Source organism: Corvus cornix, chromosome 20, assembly GCF_000738735.6.
Source record: "Corvus cornix cornix isolate S_Up_H32 chromosome 20, ASM73873v5, whole genome shotgun sequence".
Classification (NCBI taxonomy): domain Eukaryota; kingdom Metazoa; phylum Chordata; class Aves; order Passeriformes; family Corvidae; genus Corvus; species Corvus cornix.
In genome coordinates, this window is record NC_046349.1 from 8,477,796 (window position 1) to 8,502,045 (window position 24,250).

Here is a 24,250-nt window from a genome sequence, read left to right on the forward strand (position 1 = left end):
CCCTTCTAAGACTAAGGATCTCAAAAGAAGCCCCCCTATTCAACAGTTCGATTTTTAATTTGACTCAAACTCCTGACTTTCAATCCAATGGCAATGATAATGATTATTGAGATCATTATTTTCTCAGATCTCCCTGAGACCAGCAGATAGAGGTGTGGAAGAAAAGGTGCACTTAGATATTCACACCCCTCTGCCCCAACCCAGCAAAGGTGTCCCTCCCTGCCCTCTCTTCCAGCCCTCTGCCTGCAAAGAAATCTGGGTTATGGAGTTAGGTGTATTCAACAAGAGTTTGGCCCAGGGTCTTGCCCCAATGAGTGAATTGTCCTCTTTTTCTGCAGACTTTGCCAACATTTATTCCAACTGCATCCCCCACTATGTTTATGAAATAACAAATACCTAAATATGCAGACATGTCCTGCTGAGATAAAATGCTTTCAATTCTCCTTCCGCTAATATCAGCTTGTCCCATCCTCCTTATTACTGGTGCCAACTGTCTCTCCAAGCACAGGTTTTTCCCCTCTCCCTTTCCCAAATTACTGGAGCTGAGACTGGGCCAGGTTTGCTCTCTTTTTGCAAATGTGCCTTTTTGCCCACCCAGGTGAGGGTGCTGAGTTTTTACGCTGACAATCAATTTTTGCAAGGTAATCCCTTCCCTATCCCACTTTCAGAAATGACACTTTTCCTTCTCTTCAGACCAGGGCTGATCCATGAAAAGAACTGGGCTTGTTTTAACCTCAGGTGATAAACTGGGAACAAGGAGTCTACAACCTGGAGACAGCACTTTGTACTCTAAGCCAATGGGGTATCAAAGTTCAGTGCTATCCCTGGTTAGTTGTATTATTATTATTATTATTATTATTGTTATTATTATTATTATTATTATTATTATTATTATTTCCTGGTAACTATTTCCCTGCTTTTCCATCTGGGAGGCCAGTGAGAATATTGCTTTCTGGCCTGCATCCAGTTTTCTCCAGCTGGGATCAGTTCAGTCCAATGTTGCCATCTGTCCTTTGAGGCAGGGGGACATCCTCCTCCATTTTGGGCCTCGCCCAGAACCAATTCCCCCTCTCCCTTCCCCAGTGCACCCTGGACTCGACCAAAGCATCCAACAAACTGCATGTGACCATCATTAGACTCGTGCATTTCTAAATTGACTTGGGCATGTGAGAGTCCAGTGAGTGGACTGTTGGCTGTCCACAGCCAGCCTGTGGATTGCCCTCAGGGCAGTGGACTCTGTCCCCATCCACAGGGTCAGCTGGGGACTCAGGTGTGCACAGGGTGCCCAGAGAAGTTGTGGCTGCCCCATCCTGGGAAGTGCCCAAGGCCAGGTTGGAACCTGGAATAGTGGAAGGTGTCCCTGCCCGTGACAGGGGATTGGAATGAGATGAGCTTAAAGGTCCCTTCCAACCCAAACCATTCCATGACTGGGCTCCCTGGGGATGCTTCGCCTGGGGGAGTAACCGGGGTGCGTGTTCCCTTCCCCCCTGCACTGGGATGTGCCCGTTGTCGCTTCTTCTCTCCCCTCATTACCGGCGGGAGGGATGCGCGGATCCCCCGCCCGCTCGGGAGGACGGGTCCCCTTCCCCTGCTCCCCTCGCTGCCAGCCCGGAGGGGGGGCCGGGAGGGGGGTGCGCATCCCCGGGGCGGGGGCGGGGGGGACCGGATTGGCCGCCGAGTGCGCTGCGAGGATTTTGCGGCGCGGCCCCATTGGCCGCCGCCGCCCATAAGTTTTTGCTCCGGACGGGAACTTTTCCCAGGGATGATGGAGTAACCCCGGGCGGCTCCGCGCCCGCTCCCCCCGCCACCCCGGGCCAGGCAGCCACAGCCACCCGGCAAGGATGAAGCTCTGCGGGACTTTCCTCGGTTCGTAGCCGTTCGCCGGGCGGATGGCGGGGGGTGCGGTGGGAGTGTAGGGAGGGTATTCCTTAGTGTGTCTCCCCCGTTTCTCCTCTAAAACACTTGAGTTGCTCAATTCTGCCTGAGTCACGCCTTGGCAAAGGGGCTCGGTCGCCGAGGGCGGGGGAATGCGAGCCCGCAAACTATTCCTCCTCGTTTTATAGTATTTTGCCCCCAGTTAGGCGGTAGAAAGAGGTTCCCGAGTATATTTCGGAGCGCAGGTCTTCCGTGTTCGCGTTTTGCGAGCGAGGTGCCGGTGTCACCCCCGCCTCTCCTCGCTGCGCTCCGGGCTCAGCTGCGAAGGGGCTACAGGTGCGGGGGTGCGCGACCCCCGGTGCTGCTGCTCCGAGGCACCGGCGGGGCTTTGTCCCCGCTGCCGCGGGTTTCACCTAATTACAAAGGACGAGGAGCGAAGGGGAGGGGGGCGAGGAGAAAATCCTGTTTTCTGCAGCTTCTGGTCACAGTTCTGCTGGGGAAGCGGGTGGTGGTGGTTGGTTTGGTTTTGTGGGGTTTTTGTTTCCCCCTCTTGCACATTGCTGGATAATAAAGGGGTGAGTGGGATGTTATTAAATAAAAAGTTAGTTCGTGCCTGTTCATCTGGGTGTGTGTTTCAGCGCCCGCATTACCCGAGGCACAAAGGAGGAAGTTTTGGGATAATGCGAGGTGCCTTTTGCAAAAGATGGTGATTGCTCCAATTGTTGTTCTTCAGGGAGAAAAGGGCTCTAGATTTGGCTTAGACAAAGGCATTGCCTCTTCGGGAAGAACCCGCCCAAACCGGAGCGAAGGGGCGCGCTGGAGAGCGAGCGAAGGGTTATTAAAAGTTTTTTTGTGCCTGTGCATGTTGTTCCATCTGCCAGGGGCCTGTAGTGGGCAGGTTTCTTCGCAACCCTTCAGCTGTTCCATATACAATATTAATGCTGGCCATTTCTATTCGGCATACAACAGCACTAATTGTAGTCTGAGGCATTAAGGCAGCCAGCCCATCTGCATAGAAGCTTTCAGAAAGAAACAAGGAAAAAAAAAATCTTTCACCCCCAGCTGGTAACCGGAGAAGTTGGTGCCAATTACAAATGCGTAAAGTTTGAGATCTAATTTTCTTTGAAACAGACTCAAAGAAGCCAATGGAACACAGTGTGGTGGGTTTATGGCTGTGTTTACACAAGCAAATGGAGTTTTATTTTAAATAATTTCAAACTTGAAGAGCCTGATCTGAAAACACGAAGGAGGGGAAATGGCATGGAGAGCAGGGGAGGGGCGTGAAGGGAATATGCTTTTAAAAATCCTCTCTGGGTTCAGCTCTGAAGGCGCCCTGCAGGCAGGGACTCTCGGAGCCCCCGTCTTAAAACCACTGAAGATGAAAATACGTGAACATTTATTTTAGACCTCTCAATTGCACAGCTCCCTTTAGGGAAGCGACGGCTCTTTGAGACCTGGAAACGCACGATAATTGTCTTCTTCCTGAAAACAGCTGTGGAGTGGCTCTGGAGAGGTTTAGGGAGAGTGTGTGGGGGAGAAACACGATTAAAAAATGGCTGAAAAAATAGTTTAGAAGGTCGGAAGTGTGCGCAGGAGGGAGCGGGCGGAGCTGTCCGTGGTGCTGACCCGCCGCCGCCTGGAGCCCACGCGTGGCCTCGCGTTGCGCCGCGGGCTCCTCCAGCGTGGGGTGTGGGGCTGTTGCCTGAGACGGAGATTTTCTGGGGGTGAGAAGGGATTTGGGGGCTGCGAGATGGGAATTCCTGCCGCTGCTGAAGTTGGTGGCGGTGAGAAACTCCGGGGAAGGCGCCGCTTCTTTGCAGCGTTTTGGGAGGAGAGCAGAGGGAAGTCTGGCGAGTTTGGGAACAAAGAAAAGCCGAACACCCTCTCGCAGCCCAGAGCTCAGCCGGATGGTATCAGAGCTGTCAGCTGCCTTAGGGCTCGTAGGTGCGTCGCGTGTTAATAAATGCAACAGCAGCAGTAATAAAATTCCTCTCTTAACGCTCGGAGAGGCACATGTGTGTGCTCATATCCATGCAGGCTGCGTGTGCTCCAATTTATGGGGGAGCACACACAAGTAAACACACTTCCCTGCTGCCTCCCTGCCGAATCTATTGTGCTTTTGTTTCTCAAGTTTTAGCATTACGGCTCTAAATGAAACAGCGGTGGAGAGGAGCAGGCAGCATTGTGAGCGGAGGGGAGCCGAGTCCACCCAGCCCTCCCTTTGATTCTATCGCGGGTGCAGAACAATGGAGATGCAGTGTAGCACCAGGCCTGCTGCCTGCAGATAAGAGTTTAATAGAATTTCTGAATGCCAAAGGTTTAGGATGTAAAATATCCCTGTCTTCGTGGTGTGTCCAAAGGAGATAGAAAACAGCTTTTCAGGAGTACTCTCTGCTGAATATCTCCTTTATGTTAATGGTTTAGGAGCACACCAGGCTGGTAAGCCATGGAAATGGGCATCCTAACAACCCCCAAAGCGGCCTCAACAGTTTAAAATTAGTATCTCTGCCACCCTCTCCTCAATAAAAGCCCTGAGATGGGAAATTGAATCACTCCTTCCTGCCATGTGCCCTGCAATGGTCTGTGGGTGAGATGGAGTTGCCGGCAGCACCTACTCCAGCCCAATCTGCCAGGTTTTGGGCAGTTCGAGAGGCTTTTCCCACTGCTGCCTGCACCTAACGTGCCCAGGGTGGGGGTGAGCTGGAGAGGAGTCTGAGGCCCTGCAGCTCTGGAGCTGGAGTTTCCCACAGGAGAGTGCATCCTCAGCAGGATTCAGCTTTCCCTGCCAGGCTCTGCCTCAGCTCTCTCAGGGCTCCTGGGGTTTCTGTCCATTTGTGAGCTCCCGCACCTTTTTGGAAATCTTCATTAAGACGACAGGGAAGTCTTAATTGTCTCGGTGATGCTGGGGATGGCACGAGGGTGCGGGGAAAAGCACTGGGTAGAAAAGTGTCGTTCCCTCCCCTCCTCTCCCCAACCCGTGGGGCTGCAGCCTGCCTGTGTTTTCCCCCGCTATTTCAGAAAAGTTGCAGTCCAAGTGCTAATGCTCCCGTCTGGCAGGGGGCAGGGATGCGATGTGCTAATGCCCTTCCTGCCTCACCGTGCCGGGCTCTCTCCCCGGAGCCTCCCTCCCTCCAGCTCGGCGAGTACTTTCTCCTCCCGGGGTGGCCGGACCTCCACGAAATGAGCATTTTCATGGAAAGGCGATGCTAACTCCTGGAAAGTGTGACTCTTTTTTGGGGGAAAAGATGCAAAATGCAAGAACGTTCACTTTTCTCACTTAGAAACAATCCCTAAACTGTTTTAGCCACCGTTTTCTTTTAGGACTTTTCCTTATGTTGTTCTTCCCATCCCAACACCCATAATGTAAAGCACCTTCTCCGGGGTGAGGTTTTGTCTGCTGGGAATACATTGCGTCATTTTTAATTTTTTTTTTTTTTTTTTTTTTTTTAAGGGGAGGAAAAAAAAATTAAAATATTTATACACCTTTTAACCACCGGCTTTTGAATATGTATATCAGCTAATATGCAATACTTCCAGGTTCATAGAGGCGATAAATTTCCCAGTCTGTTCTTTATGGTGATAGGTCATCTTCCTAACCACCAATAAATATTGTAAAGTACTTTCGCTGGAGCTGTGCTAACCCAGGGCATCTGTCACTCGCTGCTTGCTGCTATTAGGAATTATTGGGCCGTACCACGCGCCGGGATGCGCGGGGGGGACACGGAACGGCGCTCGTCGCGCTCGCCGTCCTTTTGTGTTGCTGCTGTCAGAGGAGCCCCGAGCCTCGTGCATATTAATTATGAATCAGCTCGGGCAAAATCATTCACCTTCTGCCGGGTCTTGGGGAGGGGGGAGAGCGAGGAGAGAGGGGCCGGCGGGGCTGGGAGAGCCCCAACTCTCGGTGCACTCAAGGCAGCCGCTCCATCTCTCTCGCTCGCTCTCTTTGATGCTATACTGTAAATTTATTTCACCTCAGAGAGTAAACAGATATATTGCAACCCCAAGGGTTCATGGGTAGTGTATTTACAAAGGGAAGGCGCAGCAAGCCCCCTCTGTGCCATTTCCATTAATGAGAGCGGTCATTAAGTAAATGAGACATTGCCTTTAGCAGGCTTAAGAGTTCACACACTAAGGAGTATCAGATATTTAATTGAAACCAACAACCCGTCTTACACGCGTGTTACTGGTGTAGGGAAGTGGGCTGCCCTCCAAGAACTCTCCCCCCACAACCTCCCCCATGCAAATTTCATGATTGGTTTCCGTGATGTCATTTTGTAAAGGGGCAGACAATAGCTGTGGGGAAAGGTAAGTCAATATTATGTTCTTTCGCTGACAAAGGCAGATAATGCTGGCTTTTTTTCCTTTCTTTTTTTTTTTCTTTTTTTTTCCCTCTTCTTTTTTTTTTTTTTTTTTTTTTTTCCCCTCCCCTCCCTTGGATTGAGACAGAGGGGAAAGGCTTTCGGAGCACACAGTTGATGTAAACAGACGCAGGCGTTTCGCCTTTACAGCACGAAGGCTGGGTTGTTGTTTTGAAAATTGCACTGGAGAACCGAGGGGATTTTTATGATGATCATCATGCTCCTAGGTCCATCTTTGCTCGCTCGCTCTCTCGCCGGCTGCGAGACGCTAGTGGACATGTTATGCTTCTGACTGAAAAGAGGTTGAATAAGATGAGAAAGGAGGAGATTTATTAAAAAAAAAAAAAAAAAAAAAGCACAACGTCGCATTCAGCCGGGAAACTTTCTGAATATTTCTGGAAGAGGATGCTTGCCGGGTTTGTGAACCGCGAGATCGGTGGATGTTTATCCGGAGGGAGGTGTTAGCAGAAGACGCTCCCGGGCGCCGGGAGGAGTTTGCGCCGGCGGCCCCGCAGCCGCGGAGCTCTCGGAGGTGCTGACGGCCGGGCGGGACCGGGGCTCCACGCGTCCCTCGCCGCTCTCCCCTCACCCCCAGGCCCCTTCCTGCCAAAACTCCAGCCCAAGTCCGCAGCTCCGCACTCCTGGGGCGTTGGGGAGCTCCGCGGCCCCCTCGCCCGGGACGTGGGTGCGGAGGGCTGGCGGCTGCTCCCTCCTGCCACTGCCAGACTTTTCTTTTTTGTCCTTTTTTTCCCTTTCCCCCCACTCTGCTTTCCGATTATTGCCTACTTTAGAGTTCTCTATTTATAGCAGCGAGGCACAAGGGAAGTGTGCCATGTTTGTGGATTTCTCTCTTTACGTTGACCACGACAGAAATCTGCGTGTTCTTATTTTTAGCTTGCTCGGAAGAGGCTTTGCTTGGCTAATCTCTTTATCAATTTTAGCAAAGTTTGTTGTTGTTGTTGTTGTTCCGTGGGTTATTCGGAGAAGGAGCGAGGGGCAGGGGGCTGGTGCCTGGGGATGTGCTGGCGCTGCCATCGGCCCCGCCGAGTTGGGCTGAGTTTGGGGTGCAGTTTGCCGGCGGGTAGGACCGACCCTCCCTGGGGAGGCGGCCCCGAAGGGGGGTCGGCACCCTCGGAGGCTCTCCCACACAAAGGGGCAGCTCGTGGGGATCAGCGCTCTCGGAGCAGGAGGCTTGGGGCATGCCCGGCTCCCCGGAGCCGGGCAGGGGAAGGGGGCAGGTTGCCCACTGCCCCCCTCGACCCAGCCGGGCAGCAGTGCGGGGGCAGCCGCTCGCCTCCCGCTATTGTTGAGCCCCCTCGCTTCGAGCAGCCGCTGAAAACAAGTGCGAAAAGCCCCGGCTAAACCTTCGTCATCGCCCTGCCGCTACTTTTAGTTATTTTTTTTTTCTTTTTTTCCCTTTCCCTCTCTCTCGTTGGCTCATCTGCTGTTATTATCAGCCTTTTCCATATGGCCACTTTAATTAATGGCAGACAAAAGGGAGTTTGGGGGGGGGGGGGGGAGGAGGAATCTAGGAATTAGAGTTTATAGTTGGTTTGTCTCTCTCTGATGCTGTCATAGAAACCAGAAGCAAAGATGCCGCCTTTCCACTTCTTTGTATGATCCTGTTTATTGTTCCCGAGCGGCGCAGATTGGAGCAGGCGCGTGTGGCAAAGCACAAACCAGCGCCGGCTGCTACCGCCGGGAAACCCGGGCACAACTTGTCCCCTTCGGCTCTTTCAAACCTGCGTGCCCTCCCCCCTTCTCTCTCCTCCTTCACCTGCCTCGGGAAGAACAAGGAGAACTTGGTTTTCCTTGTTTTTTTTTTTTTTCCTTCCTCTTGCTTTCTTTTCTTTTTTAAATTTTTTTTCCCCTCCAAGTGATACTGTGGGTCTGTGGGATCCCCGCCGCACAAGGAGTAGGAAAAGTCTGGGAAGATGGGTTTTTCCCTTCCCGGAAAGCAGACGGGAGCTGTCCCCTGTGTCCCGCTGGAGTTGGGGTCCGGAGCGGCGGCTCCGGCTCTGTCCCGGGTGCTGTTACCGAGCAGTCCCGGTCCCCCCGGGCTGGGCGGCCGCGGTCGGGGTTGGCGATTTCCCGGGGGTCTCGTCGAGGAGGGGCCTGGGCGGGCAGCGCCGCTTGTCCCCTGCTCAGTCCCGAGTGAGGGGTGGTGAATCCGCATGCCTTTCCCCTGCGGGGTTGCCGCCGTCCCGCGGCAGCTCTCGTGGGGCGAGGGGGCAGCGGGGGCACCTCGTGCTGTAGGAAGGACAGGGATTCGGCCCCCTCTCCTCCTCCTGGGAGTCCCGGCGCTTGGCCCGGCTGGAGGGCGGTCCCGCTGCCGGACGGTGCTTAAGGTCACTGCCAAGGGTGGCGTTGGTGACTTTGGGACGGAGGTGACCCCTCCCCGTTTGGCAGATCCTGGGCTGGAAGTGGGCGAGGACCCCCTCCCCTGAAGACCCCAAATCTCCCCCATTCTCGCCCCACCTCCACCACCTCCACTCCCCGTCGGTCTGAGCTATTCGGTCCCTTTGCCCCCAGAATCATCCTTGTCCCCAAGGCAGGCGGAACACGAAGCAGGAGGGCAGCAGACCAGGGGTCGGGACGGCTGCTACCCCTACACTTCCCGGTTCTTGTTTTGGAGATCCGGGCTACACCCGTGAATGGCCCGGGCTGGGCTGGGAGACAAGGGCGGCACAGGTGCCTCCCGGCCGGTGGCTGCCCAGCGGGGCCGGGACTGTTCCCAACAGCCCGGAGTCACAAACTGGGGGCTGGGGGTGGGCAGGGGCAAGCGAAGCTCCGGCTCTGCGCCGCCCCCGCCCCGTCCCGCAGAGCCCCGGGAGCCGGAGCAGTTCCCGGCAGTCAGATGATGATGATGATGATGATGAGGGCAGGGCTGACTTCGCAAGACGTAGCTCGGCGTCAGAGCAGCTGCCATTTTAGCAGACAGTACTAAACCCCCTCCACCCCCCGGAAGGCTCGTCTTTGGGGTGCTGCCTCCAAACTTGCGTTCTGCATGGGACACGCTGCTCTTCTCGGGCTTTGGGGGGAGCAGTGCACCCTAAGTCAGCAATTCTCTCGGAAGCGGCTGAATGACACAGCTTTAGAGCTCAGGAATAGAAACTCTTTTCCCTCCCTGAAATCCCACCGTAGTTTTGCATCAGGACTTGAGGAGGGCAGGTGAGGTTATGCTCCTGAACCCCCAAAATCAGTCTGTGTAATGCTGAATGGTCTCTCTCTCCCTATCCGGCGAGGGGCAGAGCCCTCCTTTTGCAGCCTTGGGGGAGATTTATTTAGCAAGGGATGCTGCTGTGCCCAGCTCTAAGGTTGGGGGGACCAGGACCCTCTGCCCCCTGAGAGCAGAGAGAGAGGAAGGGGAAGCGGAGGATTTACAGTAAAGGCTGGAGCCAGGGCTGGGCTGGGCTTCCCAGAAGACTTGAAATGAGGCATGTGAAGGGGAGGGAGAGGCGGGGAAGCATCGCTTTACCACGGGGAAGTCAGATGAGGAACTTTAATGGCCGAGTGGGGTACAGGACCCACTCTTTCCTTTGCTTTGTGTGAGTTTGTAGATGGAAAGGCTTATTTTTCCAGCTGTAAACTCTATGGCTGCATTTTTAGAGCTCTTCCCTTAATGGCAAAGGGCATCTCCAGCCGTCACTTTATAGCTGTTCCTCTTTCTCATGCACGGGAGCTGAGCATGCAGGATCCTTGCTGCAAACTTCCAGAGCTGGGAATACACCACTGTGTGTTACTCTTCTTTCCCCAACAAATCCCCCTTCAGGTTATTTGTTGTGCAGATACTGTTTGCTCCCTGGCTGTGCAGACAAGGAGGGAGACTGAGGTGGCCCCACACTGCAGGTTTATTTGGCGTTTTGGGAGCTGTGTGAAAGGATTGTCAGCCTGGGCTTAAGTGCCACACAGCCTCTCAGTTCCCAAGTATTTCTGGAGCTTTGACAGAGCAGAAGTTGCTGTCAACAAGGCCTTTCCATCCTTTTCTCTTCCTTTTCTCTTCCTTTTCCTTCGTTCTCCTGTGTTTTACTGGTTTCTACAAAGAATAACTCTACCCATGTACCCATGCTGGTCTTCCTGGGTGTGTGGTGCAGAGCCCACTGGTGTCTCTGACACCCTTAAAGCTGGATTGTGAGATACTTCCCGTCTTCAAATATTTTGTATCAGTTCTGAGGCTGTTTACCTTTGCAAAGTAGAAGTTTGATCCATAGCCCAGGCCTTAGAAAGGAGAATCACGGTGTGAATAGAGAAGTGGGGTGATAAGCACAGGCTGTGAAAAGTTTCTGGAGTGAAGAAAGGCCCCAAAATACCTTGTTCCTAGAATGAAATGAATTTATGTGAGAGTTTCTTCTCTGGGATCTGGGATCCAGGTAATGAGCAATGGCAAAGAGCAGGGTTAGGACATCCCTTCAGCTCTCTTCAGAGATGGGAGGGGGGGAATCTGTCCCCTCCCACTCCCCACAAATATTTTCACCAAGGAGAGAAGGGCTTTATGGGTTTATATTTGGAGTTTCCCCTCTTGTCAGGTTAATCTGTCAAAGGGGATTTCTGAAAGTGCAGCGTTTGCCCTTGCCAAGCTCAGGAGCTGCTTCGCTGGGAGCAGCTGCGTGGTGGCTTTGCCCTTTGGGACAGGGCTGACACACAGAAGGTAAAGAGAGCTTTCCAAGCATCTCCTCCCCATGCAGCTTCCCTGGGAGCAGCAGCATGGGAGGGTATCCCTTGGCTCCCCTGAGCTGCTTTCCCACAGCACCTTGCCTGGCAGGGAGGTTGTTTCTGCCCTGGAAATGGCTCAAGTTGAGCATTGAGGTGAGGACATCTCAGGGGCAGGAACATGTATTGAACAATTATGCTTAAAGACTGTAAATATTAAAAATCACCAGAGTGGAGCAGATCCTCAAAAACTTGAAACACTGTGGATTTTCTATGGACTCTTTCATAGAAGGCACAAGCTGGAGTTTTTAGGAAAAATGGCAAATATACACCCCCAAAACGAGTGGTTTTCTATTGTTGAGGTTACTCATCCCCACACTGCTCCTGTGAGGCCTTGCTGAGGGTTTGCAGGAGTGGGTGGGGAGGCAGAGAAGCTTTCTGGGTGGGAGAAGTCCAGACAAACACACTGACCACTTTCTGTGAAATGTTCTCTTGAAGCAGGAGTTTGCCCTTTGAGCAGCTGTACAGTGAACAGCTCCAGCTCCTTTCTAAATCCATGGACCCCCCATGCTACAGGAGCCTTTGGTGAGGCAATGCCTGTAGGAAACTGATCCAGCAGTGCCCTGGATGGATTCAGCACTGGGAATTGTGGCTGGTTTTGGGCAGACCCAAGAGGGAAAAGGCAGATGTGGCTGTGGCTTGTTTATGGATGAGTGGAGGGACAGGAGGTGAGCTGGGGCTCCATCCCGCTGCCCTGCTCCTCTGCTGCTCCCATCAGAGCATCCTGGAGTACCCACTGCCACACACACGTTCAGGTCTGACTCAGATGCCAGGAGTGTTTTGCAGCAGCAAGGAAATGAATTAGCTGGGAAATCTTGCCCAGGGTGGGGTGGTCTGGTGTGAAAGGATGTCAGGAAAGGGAAATAGGGAATTCCCAGGCGTAGTTTAGTTGAGGAAAAAGTGGCTGGGATCACCTTGTTCTGCCAGCTGGGCTGTTCCCAGCAATGTCAGTCTTAGAGCAGAATGCTGAAGTGCCACGCTCTGCAATGCTCTGATTTTCAGTTTGGTTCGGTTTAGGGAAAAGGAAAAAAAAGGGAAAAAAATTTCACCTAAATTAAAATACTTTTGATCTTTGTCTTTCATTGAACTCTTTGCTTCAGAGAGAATAGATTAATAAACACTTTCAAATTGAAAAACATAGTTTGGAAAGGTTCCCCTTTCATCTTTAACACAGAGCTTTAATGCTAACCTGGGTATGAGTCGGCTGTTCCCCCATTCCTTTTCCCTCGCTTTTTTTTTTTATCTTAAAAACAATAACTTTGCTTTTATTGTGATCATGCTGGCCTTTACTGGTCACTTTTTATTCTTTCCTTTTTTATTTTGAAGTCAGCATGTTAAAAAAAAAAAATCGCAATGTTATTTTAATCAGACCAAATGAAAGAGCAAATCAGAGCGAGAATTTTAATCTGCCCCAAGCAAAACTGCCTTGTACATCTGTCATGTTGGGATTAGTGGAACTCTTTAAAGAAGCTGAAGACTTTTTAAACAAAGTATTAAACATTTGTGACCTGATTTCCATTCTTACAATATTCTCATTAATAAGAGCGCAGGCTGAAAAGACATCTGTTAGGTCCTATTTGTTTTAAGAATATTAAAGACTAATAAGAATATTGGAGGGCGGGGGTGTGTGGGGTGTGTGTCTCAGAGCTGCAGTTTTCCAAAGTGATTTTGGGTCTAACTTCGTGTGTGGAAGGGGGAAATATAAATCTTGGACCTCAAGTTGGATGCTCCATGTTGTTGTTTGTGGTCAGTTTAGGCTGGTGGTGCTTGTGTGAGGCTTCCCTTTGGGCTGGGAGCTTTGCCTAGGGTTCCATCCCTGCTTAGGGAGTGGAGAAGGGGAAACTCTGCCTTTCCAAGATAAAATGTAGGCTGAAATGGTGCAGAAGCAGAGATACAGCACAACTCCCAGGTGTGTGTCGCCTGCCCTCATCCAGCGCTGCTTTGGACCAGCCAGGAAACAGAGTAGGGAGGGAGTGAAAATGTCCTTCATGGGTCTGCTGCTTGCTTTTTGCTTGATGGGAAGGCTGTTAAAGTAAATGGCCCAGCTTGGACCCCTAAGGAAAAAATAAAGCCAGGCATGTGCTGGGTAAAGTACTTGCTGAAAGAAGCCTTCCCTATTAACGTGCATATATGGTTTAAGAGAAGGTTGCTGTCGACTGCAATCTTTGCATCTTGTTTATGCTTGCTGGGTAAAATATTAACTAAAGCATCTGAACATAAAGTTCTGGTGTGAAAGAATATCAGCAGGGGAGAGCCATATGGTGCCAGGCTGCTAACAAAATACCAAACGCTGGAGATTCCTTTTTGCAGAAGCCTGAAAACTCTCGTTCCCATCCATAATACATGAGTTCACGCCTTTGATTACTCCAAACATTAGTCCAAGCAGTGCGGGCGTCTCTTTGGAGCTTACACAACTTAGGGCACGCCGTGCTCTTCCCCCCTCTTCCTTTACATAAAAGAAATCGATGTCGAGCTGTTAAGATACAAATATCCAATATGCTGTAAGACAATATGTTTCCGAAACTGCTGCGTAAGCTGCCTTCCCTCTAATTAAATATAAACTGCAGTAGAGACTCAGCTTTCTTCGTTCCTCTGCTTGAAATTGTTTGGCAAGCGTGTGGCTCTCCCTAGGACAGCATCTGCAAGCGAGGTTGGTGCCAGTTTTGGGGAAGCCTCTCGCTCCTTGTGGGTGCAATCAGAACCTTTCTGATCAATGCTGAGGGCTGTAATCGTCTCTCTGAGCAACAGCTCCCAGGCACGTTTATCTGAGCCCTCTCTGCAAGTCCAGGGTCGGGTGCATTCAGCAGCAAAGGATTCAAACCCAGCATTAGGAGGATCCCCTGGTGAATATTATTATAAGGTACAAGAGATGGCTCTGGGGGAGCTTTCTTGCACGCAGTATTTAAAAACCAAGTTATTGCTGGCAAAATCTATAGGTGACAGTCTGAGCACTTTTGAAAATCTTTTCTCTTTTTTCAAACAATCCCTTGAAACCAACAATTTGACGTTGAACAACTCATTCTTGTCACTGAGTGTGGCTGGTTAAGATGTGTGGTGAGCACCCCATTCTCTGAGCACAGAAACACCTCCAGAATGCAGAGAAACCTCCCCAGCAGCTGCCTTTGGTTAACCCACATTTCAGAGCTGGAGCATTTCCCTGCTCCTCATGCTCTCCAGCCTGGGTGATGCAGCTCTGGGGGGTGGCAGGCAGTGGCTCTGTGGCAGCTGTGGGTCTGGGGCCAAAGCTTGCATTCAAGTCACCTGTTTCAGCTCTTGGCTATCCAAACTGTCTTGGAAGCACATCAGGTTTAGCACCTAAATGCAGAATTAGGCTTTCCTTTTAGCACTGGCTCTTCCCACTGTGGCTGTGTGGGCGATACAGGGTGATGGAATGGGAATTGTCAATGCCAAAACCTTGCTGGCTGAATGTCTGGCAAAAGTTTTGGGGCAGGGAAGGGTCAAATCTGCAATACTGTGTCCCAAAGAAAGGCTGCTCTGGTGAGCTGCTAGGATAAGTGAAGGTGTCAGGTAGGCTTTGAGAAAAGTTGTCTGATTTCAGCCTAAAACTGCCTTCTAGTGGGGCCTAAAGCCTAAACTCAGCCTTTCTGGGGAACATGTGTCCAGTCCTTGCTCTGCACACAAAGCCCCAGTGCCTGTGTGGGAATGAGAGGAAAATAAATGAATTCACTTCCATGGCAAAGGAAAAAAAAAATCTTTATTTGTAGGAAATCAGAGTCCTTGGGTGGATGAGATTCTGGGTAAAGTTATGTTGGGCAAAGTTAGCCAAACTTGAGTGGCTTTGCAGAGAGGAAAGAGTTCATCCCTCTAAATGCTGATGTGGCCATGAGCACGTCTGGAGTCCCAGCTTCTCCTGCTTGTGCATCCGTTTCTCTTCCATAATTCTGAAGCTTTGCATCTAGTGAGCTTCTGGCAAGTGGAGTTAAAGGTTTGTTTGTTGCCCTCAATATTTTGATGTAATTAGTCAGTGAGAAACTCGCTGCTTTTGCCCAGAGAAACGCGCTCTCCAAGAACACAAGTGACAGGAGAGGATTAATAGCCTTCTGGAGAGAGCTGCTCCATTTTTTATTTAATAAAAAAGAAAAAAAAAAAGAAAGTGGAGGGAAAAAAAAAAAAAGCGTGCCTGTGAGCAATGTTGTTGCTTTAAAAAAAATGACATTCGAAACGGTTAACTCTGCCTGCGGTGTCTCAGCAGAGCACAGAGTTGTCAGCTCCTGTCCCACATTCCCTAGAAACTTCCAACTCCCTCTCATCATGGAGCAGCTTTCCTGGCTCCCAGGGAGGCAGGTGGCTCTGGCAGGTTGGCTGCTCCCTCTGCACTCACCCACCGAGCAAGGACACCCTGCCAGAAACGGGAGGATTGGGAGAAAATTATTTAGAGGAGAGAGAAACTTCCAGCTTGATGGGTAGAAGCTGATCCTTGGCTGTGGGGTCTGAGGGTACCTGTGGGACTGTGTGGGCTTTCCCTGCTCCTGGCTCAGTTTTGGGACAAAACCGATGCAGCACAGAGGGCTCAGCCCATGAAAGGAGCTGGAAGTGGGGATGAAAGCTGCTCCAAGAGCAGTGCCCATGGGCATCCAGCTGCTGCCTCACCCTCCTCCTTGTTGTCCCTGCACTGCATTCCCAAGCAAGTGAAGGCTGCAGGAAGGACAGAAAGGTATCACTCGCCTCTATTTAATTTCAATTACACAGAGCCCGCAGGAGTGCTCAGAGCGGTGCCAGCAGGGCTATAAACTCAACATATTTGATGATTCTCCTTTTTTTCAGGCAAATGGTGCACAGCAGCCGGCCCATTCAACAGCAATAATCCTGGGGGGCTGTGACACTCGTGCTGCAGTGGTGACTCCTGTTTAATGAGCTGACCCTTCAGAAGGCATTAATTGCCTCATTTCGTGGTGGGCAGCGTGGCACCCTGTGCCTGGCCCTGGTCTGGGGGTTCTGTCTTGGTTTGAGTGTGCCAAGCCTGGGAGGGGGATGCTGGTGGGGGCTGAGAGCCAGCGGGCACTGAGCAGAGCTGCCTCATACCCCTGGGGAGTTGTTGCTGCACGATGATCTCACCTCCTTTTATGCCTTATTGCTTCTGTCTCCCTGACTCCATATGACACACGCTTACGTGTCAACTTTTCACTTCTTATATGGCAGCAGAGAGAAAAGGCTTAATATCATAAAGACAAGCTGGCAGCTGGGAAGTAGTCCATTTAGTCATCTAACTTTGCGTCAGAGGCACTGCCAGCCCCTTCCCTGGCTCTTCCAGGCAGCTTCTCCCTCCTCTGCCCGAGCTGGTGTCACATGTGGTAGAAATCCCTGTCAGGAAAACACCTCCTTGAGCAGACACTGTTGATGGACCCCAGTCCTGTGCTGGGGGCAAGGAGGTTTGTGTTCCACAAACACATCTGCATGCCCAGCTTGGGCCAAATTTGGGCAGAAACAATGTGGAGTTTTGTTTTAGCTTTTGGGGTTTTGCAGTTGTTTTTACCCAGAACCTACAGGGCTGAGGGTGAGGTGCCACAGCAGATTCAAAGTAACTTGGGCTGTGACAGTCAGCACTGGGGCATCTCAGGAGGTTTGGAGCTCAGAAGGAACTCAAGAATCATTGACAGCTAAATCTATGGATAGCTAAAGTGGTAGAGGAAAGACCAGCTCATATTTCCCATTTCTTCTACTCTTTCCCTCCACGCTGAGGAAATCTGTATTTGCTTCTCAGAAGCAGATACTGAACACTGTGCTGCTCCATCCCAGGAAGGTTGTCTGTAGTGGCCTTTTTACATTTGGCTTCCCCTCAGTGCTCAGCCTTGTACCCCCCTGTGCAAGCACCATGCTCAGGCTCTCTCTTCCCTTATCCCTTAGTTTCCAAGCTGATGATAGAGAGGTTTGGATGCAGTGTGTCAGATACTCAAGCTGGATCAATGCCTCCAACTCAGTCTGTTTACATCCATCCATGCTGGGAGTACTGCCCTGTGCAGGCTTACAGCAGCTGTGGGGAAGGGGACTTTGGTTTCAGCACTTGCTGACGCCTCCTTTCACCCGTCAACTTGTTGGGGTGGGCTTGTGTCACCAGTTTGGGGGGACGGCCCTGTCCCCATGCCCATGTTTGAGGAGATGCACAGAGAGCTGGTGCTGTGACTGCTGCTGCCATGGTGGAGGTGGAGCAGCACTGTGCTGCTCTCCCCAGAGGTTGTCCCAACAGCTGGGAGAAAGAGAGGTGAATCGGGGGAGTCTTGGAGCTGAAATCCTCAACTCTCGTTTGTTCCTCTGAATCATCGTGGCTCCTTTCTCACCAGCCCCTTCTTCAGCCACCCTTCTTTCTCCTTGTTCCTCTTCAGGCCCAGGAGTCCTAATATTGCACTGGAGCCCCTTGGTACAGCAAAGAGCACACACAGCCCTAAAGGTCTTCCCAGACCTTCTCAGGTGGGGAAGGACATCCGTGCCCAACACTGGCACTGCCAGTGGACACACTCCTTGTTCCTGTTCTCACCCTGGCTTACACAGGTTGTTTTCCCACTCCCGAGGGCTCCTGTGCATCAGCAGCACCATGGGAAGGGTTTTACAAGACTCTTGCAGCCTTACCCTGAGCCATCAGGTGGTTTCCTTCAGCAGCAACGCGTCTCTGGGCTGCTTCCTTCCCACTGGTCCAAGACATGCTTCTCCAAAAGCATCTCCAAGAATTTATGTGCACTGAATTCTCCTGCTGGTGTTTCGACACGTCAGCTCCACAGAGGCTTTCAATTTGGTATGAAAAGTAATTATTGCCAGGGTGCAGTTTAGCTGTTGTGTTTTACAGTGCTGGTAAGGTTAAAAGAAATAATAATAATAATACAAGAAAGACTCAGCCAGAGTAACCGCCTGCAACATGCTATTTGCATTTTTAAGGAAATACTTCTTTGAGACAGCCTGGGTGAAAGGTCGGCATTTGCATATAAATGGAAAAGAAAGTGTGTGATGCTGGAAGTTACATCTATATTATTTTCTCAGCAGTGAGCTGCTGTTCTGGAGATTAAGGGACGCCGTTTGCATTTGGCTTTTGTTGAATAGAGAAGGTACCAGGAAAGGCAAATTAGAACAAAATAATGAGGGAAATGTGCAAGAAGAAAGAAGCAACATCCTGTTTCTGGGAGATGCTCTCCTGCATGCCTGACACCTCCCACGCCTGCTTGTACATGCGCTGGGCACGCGTGGATGAGTGTGGCTGGGAATGGCTCCCTTTGCATGTACAAAAGGATGGATGCTGGAGAGGGTGCCAGTGGCAGGAGTGGTCCCTGCTGTGAATAAGCCTGGCAGAAAGGAGGATGATGGTGCTCATCATTTGGAAGTGATATGCTGGGACTTGCTTGATTTTTTACTTTTTTATTTTTTAATATTGTTATTTTTTCTTTTAATTCAGGCTCAGATATGTTTGGAGAGGAATTATCAGCCATCTCAGTGAGGTTCCTCCAATTGCAGTAGGAACATTCACACTTAGTGGCTGGCAGGGCCAAGGCAGGAGGCAGAGAAATCCACAACTCAGGTCTTGCTCTTATCTTGGAGGGGTCTACATTGGCCAAGAGATTTTCCAGGCCCTGCTGCTGCCCTGGGCCTTGGAAACACCAAAAGGATTCTCTGGTGGAGAACCCCAGTCTTTGTTTCCCCTCTTGTTGGTGGCCTCACTCACCACACTCAGAGCAGCTTTGTGCTTTGACAGCTCCCCCACGGAGCTGGGGGAAAATGGGATGTTGAACAATGTTCACTCTTTAATCTTTTTGATCAATACTTAAGAACACCGTGCAGACAGCAGCGGTGCTGTGGGCACGCAGCTTTTGTTCCTCTCTCGAAGAGTACACAAGTGGTACAAGGGTGGAGGGTGAAAACCACCTCGTTTTATACCTTCTGCTGTGTCCTGCTGCTGTGCACTGTGCTGCTGCCACTCAGCAGGAAAAGAAAAAAGGCTCTAATAAAAACTCTTATTAACTGGCCATGAACACTGGAGCATGAATATTGCTCTTAATGAGGAGACGCCGCAGCCTCATTTGCTTCCCTGGCATTGTAGGCGCACAGGGCTTTGGCTCCTGCAGCCCTGGGTGATACAGAGGGTCAGGATGGAATGTTGGTCCTTCCCTAGAGCACAATTTGGTGTGCAGAGGTGCTGGGCAGGAGTGCAAAGAGGACCCCAGATGGCAGCACAACCATCACCAGGGTCTGGGGATGCCAGGTCCCACAGCAGGGTGGTGTCTGTACCCTGCTCCTGGTGGATTTTGAGCTTGTTAATGAACCCCACCACTGAGGGTTTTGCTCCCTCTCCAAGGACCAGTTTTCCATGCTTCTTCCCATTGCAGCGTGTTTTTGTGCTTGGGAAATTTGAATCTTTTTGTGATTCAGCCAGTTGCTCACTGTCCTGTCCTAGGGCTGTGGGGAGGGGATGATTCCCTGTTCCCATCAAGGGCCTGACAAAGAGTTCAAGAGCATTCGAAAGTGCCAGGTATGACAGGACAAAGCATGAGCTGGCACAGCTGAGGTGACCACAGGGGCTGACACAGCTGCCTGGGCAGCCGACAGCACCAGAAGCAGGATGAGCCAAGAGGTGAGGTGGCAGGGGCTGGGAAGAGGAGTGTGAGTCACTGTGCTTCAGGCAGTGCTGGAGGAGGGAGCTGAGGCAGGGGATGCTCCCTGGGCTGCAGGAATGGCTGGAAGGAGAGGGGCAGGTTCTTGTGGCTGGAAATGGGGAAGCAGCAGCACGGTGCTGGCAGTGCCCTGTCCTCTTTCCTTTGGCATAGTGTGGTGCTCCCCTCCGGTGCCCTGTGCCCCAGGACCCGCAGAGCTGAGCAGGCTGTACTTTGCTGTCAGCACCAAACACCTCAGAGCTGTGCTGGTGCTGAGCCAGTGGCTCAGCAAGGCACACTGTACTACAGGGGGCTGTTTGGCAGGGAAAGCACTAGAAAGGCTTGTTCCTACTGAAATCAAACCCTTCCTTTCCTTTGGGTAAGGGGAAAATAAAAGGTCAGAGTGCGCATCACAGATTTCCCGACATCACAGCGTGTGGTTTGGGAGCAGGGTGGGTTAAGCCAGCACTGTGTTTGTTGGGGCAGTGGAATCACAAATGCAGTTCACTGCTGCAATGAGTTGTTGGGTCTCTGGACAGCCATGTAGTGCTGCAAGGCACCCTCTGGCTCTGTGCTGCCGTGAGAGGAGCCACGGCTGGGAATGACGTGGGGATAAGGAGCGGAGAGCTCATAAGCGAATGTTGTGAGCTGTGCAAACACAGCCATGGGGTCAGGTCCCCACAGCTCAGCCCCAGCTGAGGAGGAAACTGCTCATGACCCCTCAATTTTTCTTTTTATAGAGATTACAAACTCTTTGGGACTTGTCTCAGGGGTGAACAACAAAGCTCAACATCCCCATCCCTGGAAGTGTTCAAGGCCAGGTTGAATGGGGCTTGGAGCAACCTGGTCTAGTGGAAGGTGTCTCTGCCCATGGCAAGGGGTTGGAATGAGATTACCTTTGTCTTTTCCAACCCAAACCATTCAATGATCTCCCTGGTGATTGCCCAGCTCCTCTCTAAATGTGATAAGGAAAAGTATCTTTAGGCCAGCAAATGAACAAAGTAGAACCATAATCCAGCCAGCCATGCTACACCTCCCATCCATATATCCCATCTTAACTAATTATTAAATCATATTTGCTGATAAGTATGAGATGTAATATCTATTACACAGCTGTTAAACCTCAATTAATATGTTTTAATGATCAGTCGTTTACTGTGCAATATACAATTAACATCCGGTATTAGATCTTAAATTAAATGTGTGTTTGGGAAGCTAAATTTGCAGCACTGAACACAGCCCTGCTGCAGTAAACAGAGATAATTGCCTGGAACCAGCAGCATTCCTGTGCCCTGAGAGGGGGCTAAACCAACACTCCTGGAATCGGGGATGAATGCAGGAGAATTGCTGAAGAAGCTGGGTTCTACTTTTTCAGTATATTTTGATTCCTACAGAGGTTTTAATTCCTTTCCTTTGGAAAAAAGCACCCTGATGCAGAGCTACTGTGTTCCTGCAAGTGGGAACGTTGAGCTGCGTGGAGTGCTGGCTCACAGGGGTCTTTTCTTGGCAAAGGTTGGGCAGGAGTGCGGGGCAATGAATTGTGCTGAGTCCTGGGAGCTGTGTGAGGGCATTCAGTGCTGCAGTTTGGAGCTGAGACTGAGGCCTTAAATCAAAGAAAAGGCTCATGTTACCTGCCAGCAGGAATGCTCTCATTGTACCAAGGGCTGGGGGCCATGCAGGGAAGTAAATTCACTTCTTGGTATTCTCCAGGCAGTGGCCACAGAGCTGCATGTGTGGGCAATGACCTGCAAAATCACAGAATCACAGAATGGTTTGGGTTGGAAGTGACCTTAAAGATCATCTTGTTCCAGTTCTTTCCAGTCAGGGACACCTTCCATGATTGCAGGTTCCAAGCCCTGTCCAACCTGATCATGGACACTTCCAGGGATGGGGCAGCCACAGCTTCTCTGGGCAGCCTGTGCCAGGGCCTCCCCACCCTCTGAATAAAGAACTTCTTCCTAACAGCAAATCTAAATCTTGGTTTAGTTTTAAGCTGTTCCTCCTTATCCCATCACTATTTGCCCATGTAAAAAGTTGTTCTCCCTGTTTTCTATAAAATGCAGGGGTGTCAGGCAGCCAGCAGTGCAGAGGGGTGCAGCAGCCCAGGAGTGGCTTCTCCAGATTAGAGAAGGTGTAAAATTTGGTTTTGAGATTTTTTTTTTTTAATTCACATAAAAGTTGGGGCCACAAAATTCTCCCTCTGATCCCTTGCATGGCTGCAGTGTCTGCTCTGAGAAGTGAGCCCACATTGTCTGGTGGGATTCTGAAGGACCCAGACTGTTCGCAGCACGCTGCTGCCTCGTTAACTCAGGATTCACCTTTCCCATGAAAAATGCGCCTGAAGAAAAATGAAGAAAAATTTTCCTCCCTTCCTTTTCCTTTTCTTACACTTGGAGGAACAAATGAAGATTGATATGTTTTCCTCCTAGTCTTTCAGTTTAAATATGCAGTGATGCATCTTATGAGGAAAGGAAGCCTGCACCCCCCCATGTTTTCTCTACAGAACCTTCCCCTCACCCCATCACTTTGGTATAGCAGGTGTAACCTCTGCAGAGATTTGGGGACAGGGCGGGGCTGCAGTGGGGGCTCCCCTGGCACTGTGAGGACATGTGTGAGAGCTGACTGTCACCAGGAAGCCCCCTCCTCGTTTTCTAGTCATCCTCACTCCAAAGCTTCCTATGAGGTTTATTTTTGGGGGACTTTTTTGTGATTCTTTGGAGGGTTAACTTTTTTTTCTGGCAAATTAATGCTTTCTTCTCTCATTGGAAATGTAAAGTAAAACACATGTTAGTCTGATTAACGCTCCAAATTCCTATGGTCTCCCTCCCAAGTTTCCACATCATCTTGTTTGGGGTGGATGAGGGCGACCCAAACATTTCAAGGAACTGGTTCTTTAGTACCAGGATTCCACACAACTTGCAGTGCTTTGGCTCACAGCTGTAGATATCCCAGAAGGGGACAGATAGATTCAAGGTCTGGGAAAGAACACAGTTTGGCAGAGGATGGCGGTGGCTTGTCATAAATGTTGATGGGGAAAAGCAGCCTGTCTGAGACTCCAGTGTGTGCTCCAGTCCTGAGTAGGTGGATGGTACTGAGGAGGGAGTTGTTGGGGGAAAGCTGGTGGTTTCCCTTGGGATGTGAATGCCAGGCAGTGATCCATCAGACCAGCTGAGCATCTAGGTAATTTTCCAAGGGGTGTGGATGCAAGTGCTCCAGGCTCTGAGCTATCACTGTCCCACCTCAGGGCCAGGAGGGGGACCCCAGAATATGCCATTCCCTCTGGGATCTGCTTCCCATGGGCTAGAAAATGTATTTAAGGCAATATCCCCCACCTCCTCGTGGGTGGCCCAGGCAGGGGTTAACAGATGTGTCCTTCACATAACCAGTGAGCTTCATTTCTGCTGAAGCCAGGATCCGGAGGGAGGTGGAAAGGGCAGAGCCAGCAGTGCAAGCTGATCCTCCCTGGAGACCAGATGCATTTAAGCAGCATGGAATAGAGGAAACCTGATTCCAGTGTTGACAGAGCTGCCTTGGCCATTCCAGCTGGGCTGGGCAGAGTGACTGGAGCAGGCTGGAAGGCTCTGAGCTGGTGTGGCCAACACACCTTCAGCCTGGGCAAGGCTCCGTGCCCCAACACTCAGTCCCTTCCTCTCCTCTTGCTTAAAGGGATGAAGGCACGGGACTTTGGGATAGGGCCTCTGGCAAGGACAAGCTGGCACCTTGAGCCAGATTTATGCACAGCAGCTTCCAGGATTCACCCTTTGCGTGTGACTTGGGCACACATGAGAAAACAGGCCCAGAGAGGACGAGTCTGCATGTGTGTTGCTAGTTTTTCCTCCTCGTGGTTGAATCTTGTGACCTCTCAACCTTTGAAAAATCTTCTGAGCTATCTTTGGCGCTATCCAGCATCCATTGTTTCCACAGTTTAACCCTCTCTCTGCTCCTGCCCCCACCGCATCCCGTAGAGGATGCTCCTGCTTTAGAACGTGCTGTTGGGAGAAGGATGCTGAGGGAAATGCTTTAGATAAGCAGGCAGGCAGTGCTGGCCTATGAATGTGCTATTGAAACATCTTTATTTCTTATTTTTTGATATTTCCTCCCTCTGTTCTCCTTTCTTCTGTCCATTTCTAGCTTCTTTCCCTCATTTTGCTTGGATTTCATCATCTGCTTGGCCATCTGTGCCTCCCCACTCCCTTTCCTCGGAGTTTCTCCAAAGCAGAATAATGTTTCAGCAAGTCTTGGATTTTGTCTCGAAGCCCTGAGCCTTTTCTGAAGGTCCAGGCTGGAACACAGTGCTTCAAACAGGATTTGGAGTCTCTAACACAAATGATTCTCCTGTGACACTTTGAAAAGTCCCCCTGGCTGCCCTCCTGGCTTGAGAACAGCTGTTTAAGGACAAATACATAAAGGTGACTTTGACAGTCACCTATCTTAGGAACCATCTTGGATGTACATCACCCTAAAATTGAATTATCCCAGTCTTCCAATGTTAATTTTCAGCTGTTAACAGCATGTTTTCCAGCTGAGGACCAAGCTGAGCAGAGTTGCAGCGCTTGGGGTAGGCTAAGGGTGGAAATTCTTTATGGTTGGGGCTCTTGGCCTTGGCACAGAACCCTGGGGTCCTGCTTGGGACATGGAGGCCCTCAGGATTTGTACGGCCATTAAAGAAAGCAGGCAGGGAATAAATACTGCATTGCCACCTCTGGTTGATGCTGC

The 24,250-nt window shown here is 50.9% G+C and overlaps 1 protein-coding gene across 6 annotated transcripts in view; it reads left to right on the plus strand.

The window, feature by feature from the left end:
* Positions 1-1,776: 1,776 nt before the first annotated feature.
* Positions 1,777-24,250, plus strand: part of MYT1 (myelin transcription factor 1) — a 64,849-nt gene continuing 42,375 nt past the window's right edge. For 3 of the 6 annotated variants that reach the window (XM_039563610.1, XM_039563611.1, XM_039563612.1), the window contains exon 1: positions 1,777-1,866. In XM_039563610.1, the coding sequence (XP_039419544.1) occupies positions 1,842-1,866 (25 nt within the window). In that variant the 5' untranslated portion in view covers positions 1,777-1,841. Of the gene's footprint in view, positions 1,867-5,932; positions 6,181-6,262; positions 6,766-24,250 lie in introns of those variants that run through there. The other 3 variants (XM_010396873.4, XM_039563613.1, XM_039563614.1) reach the window with 3 other exon arrangements.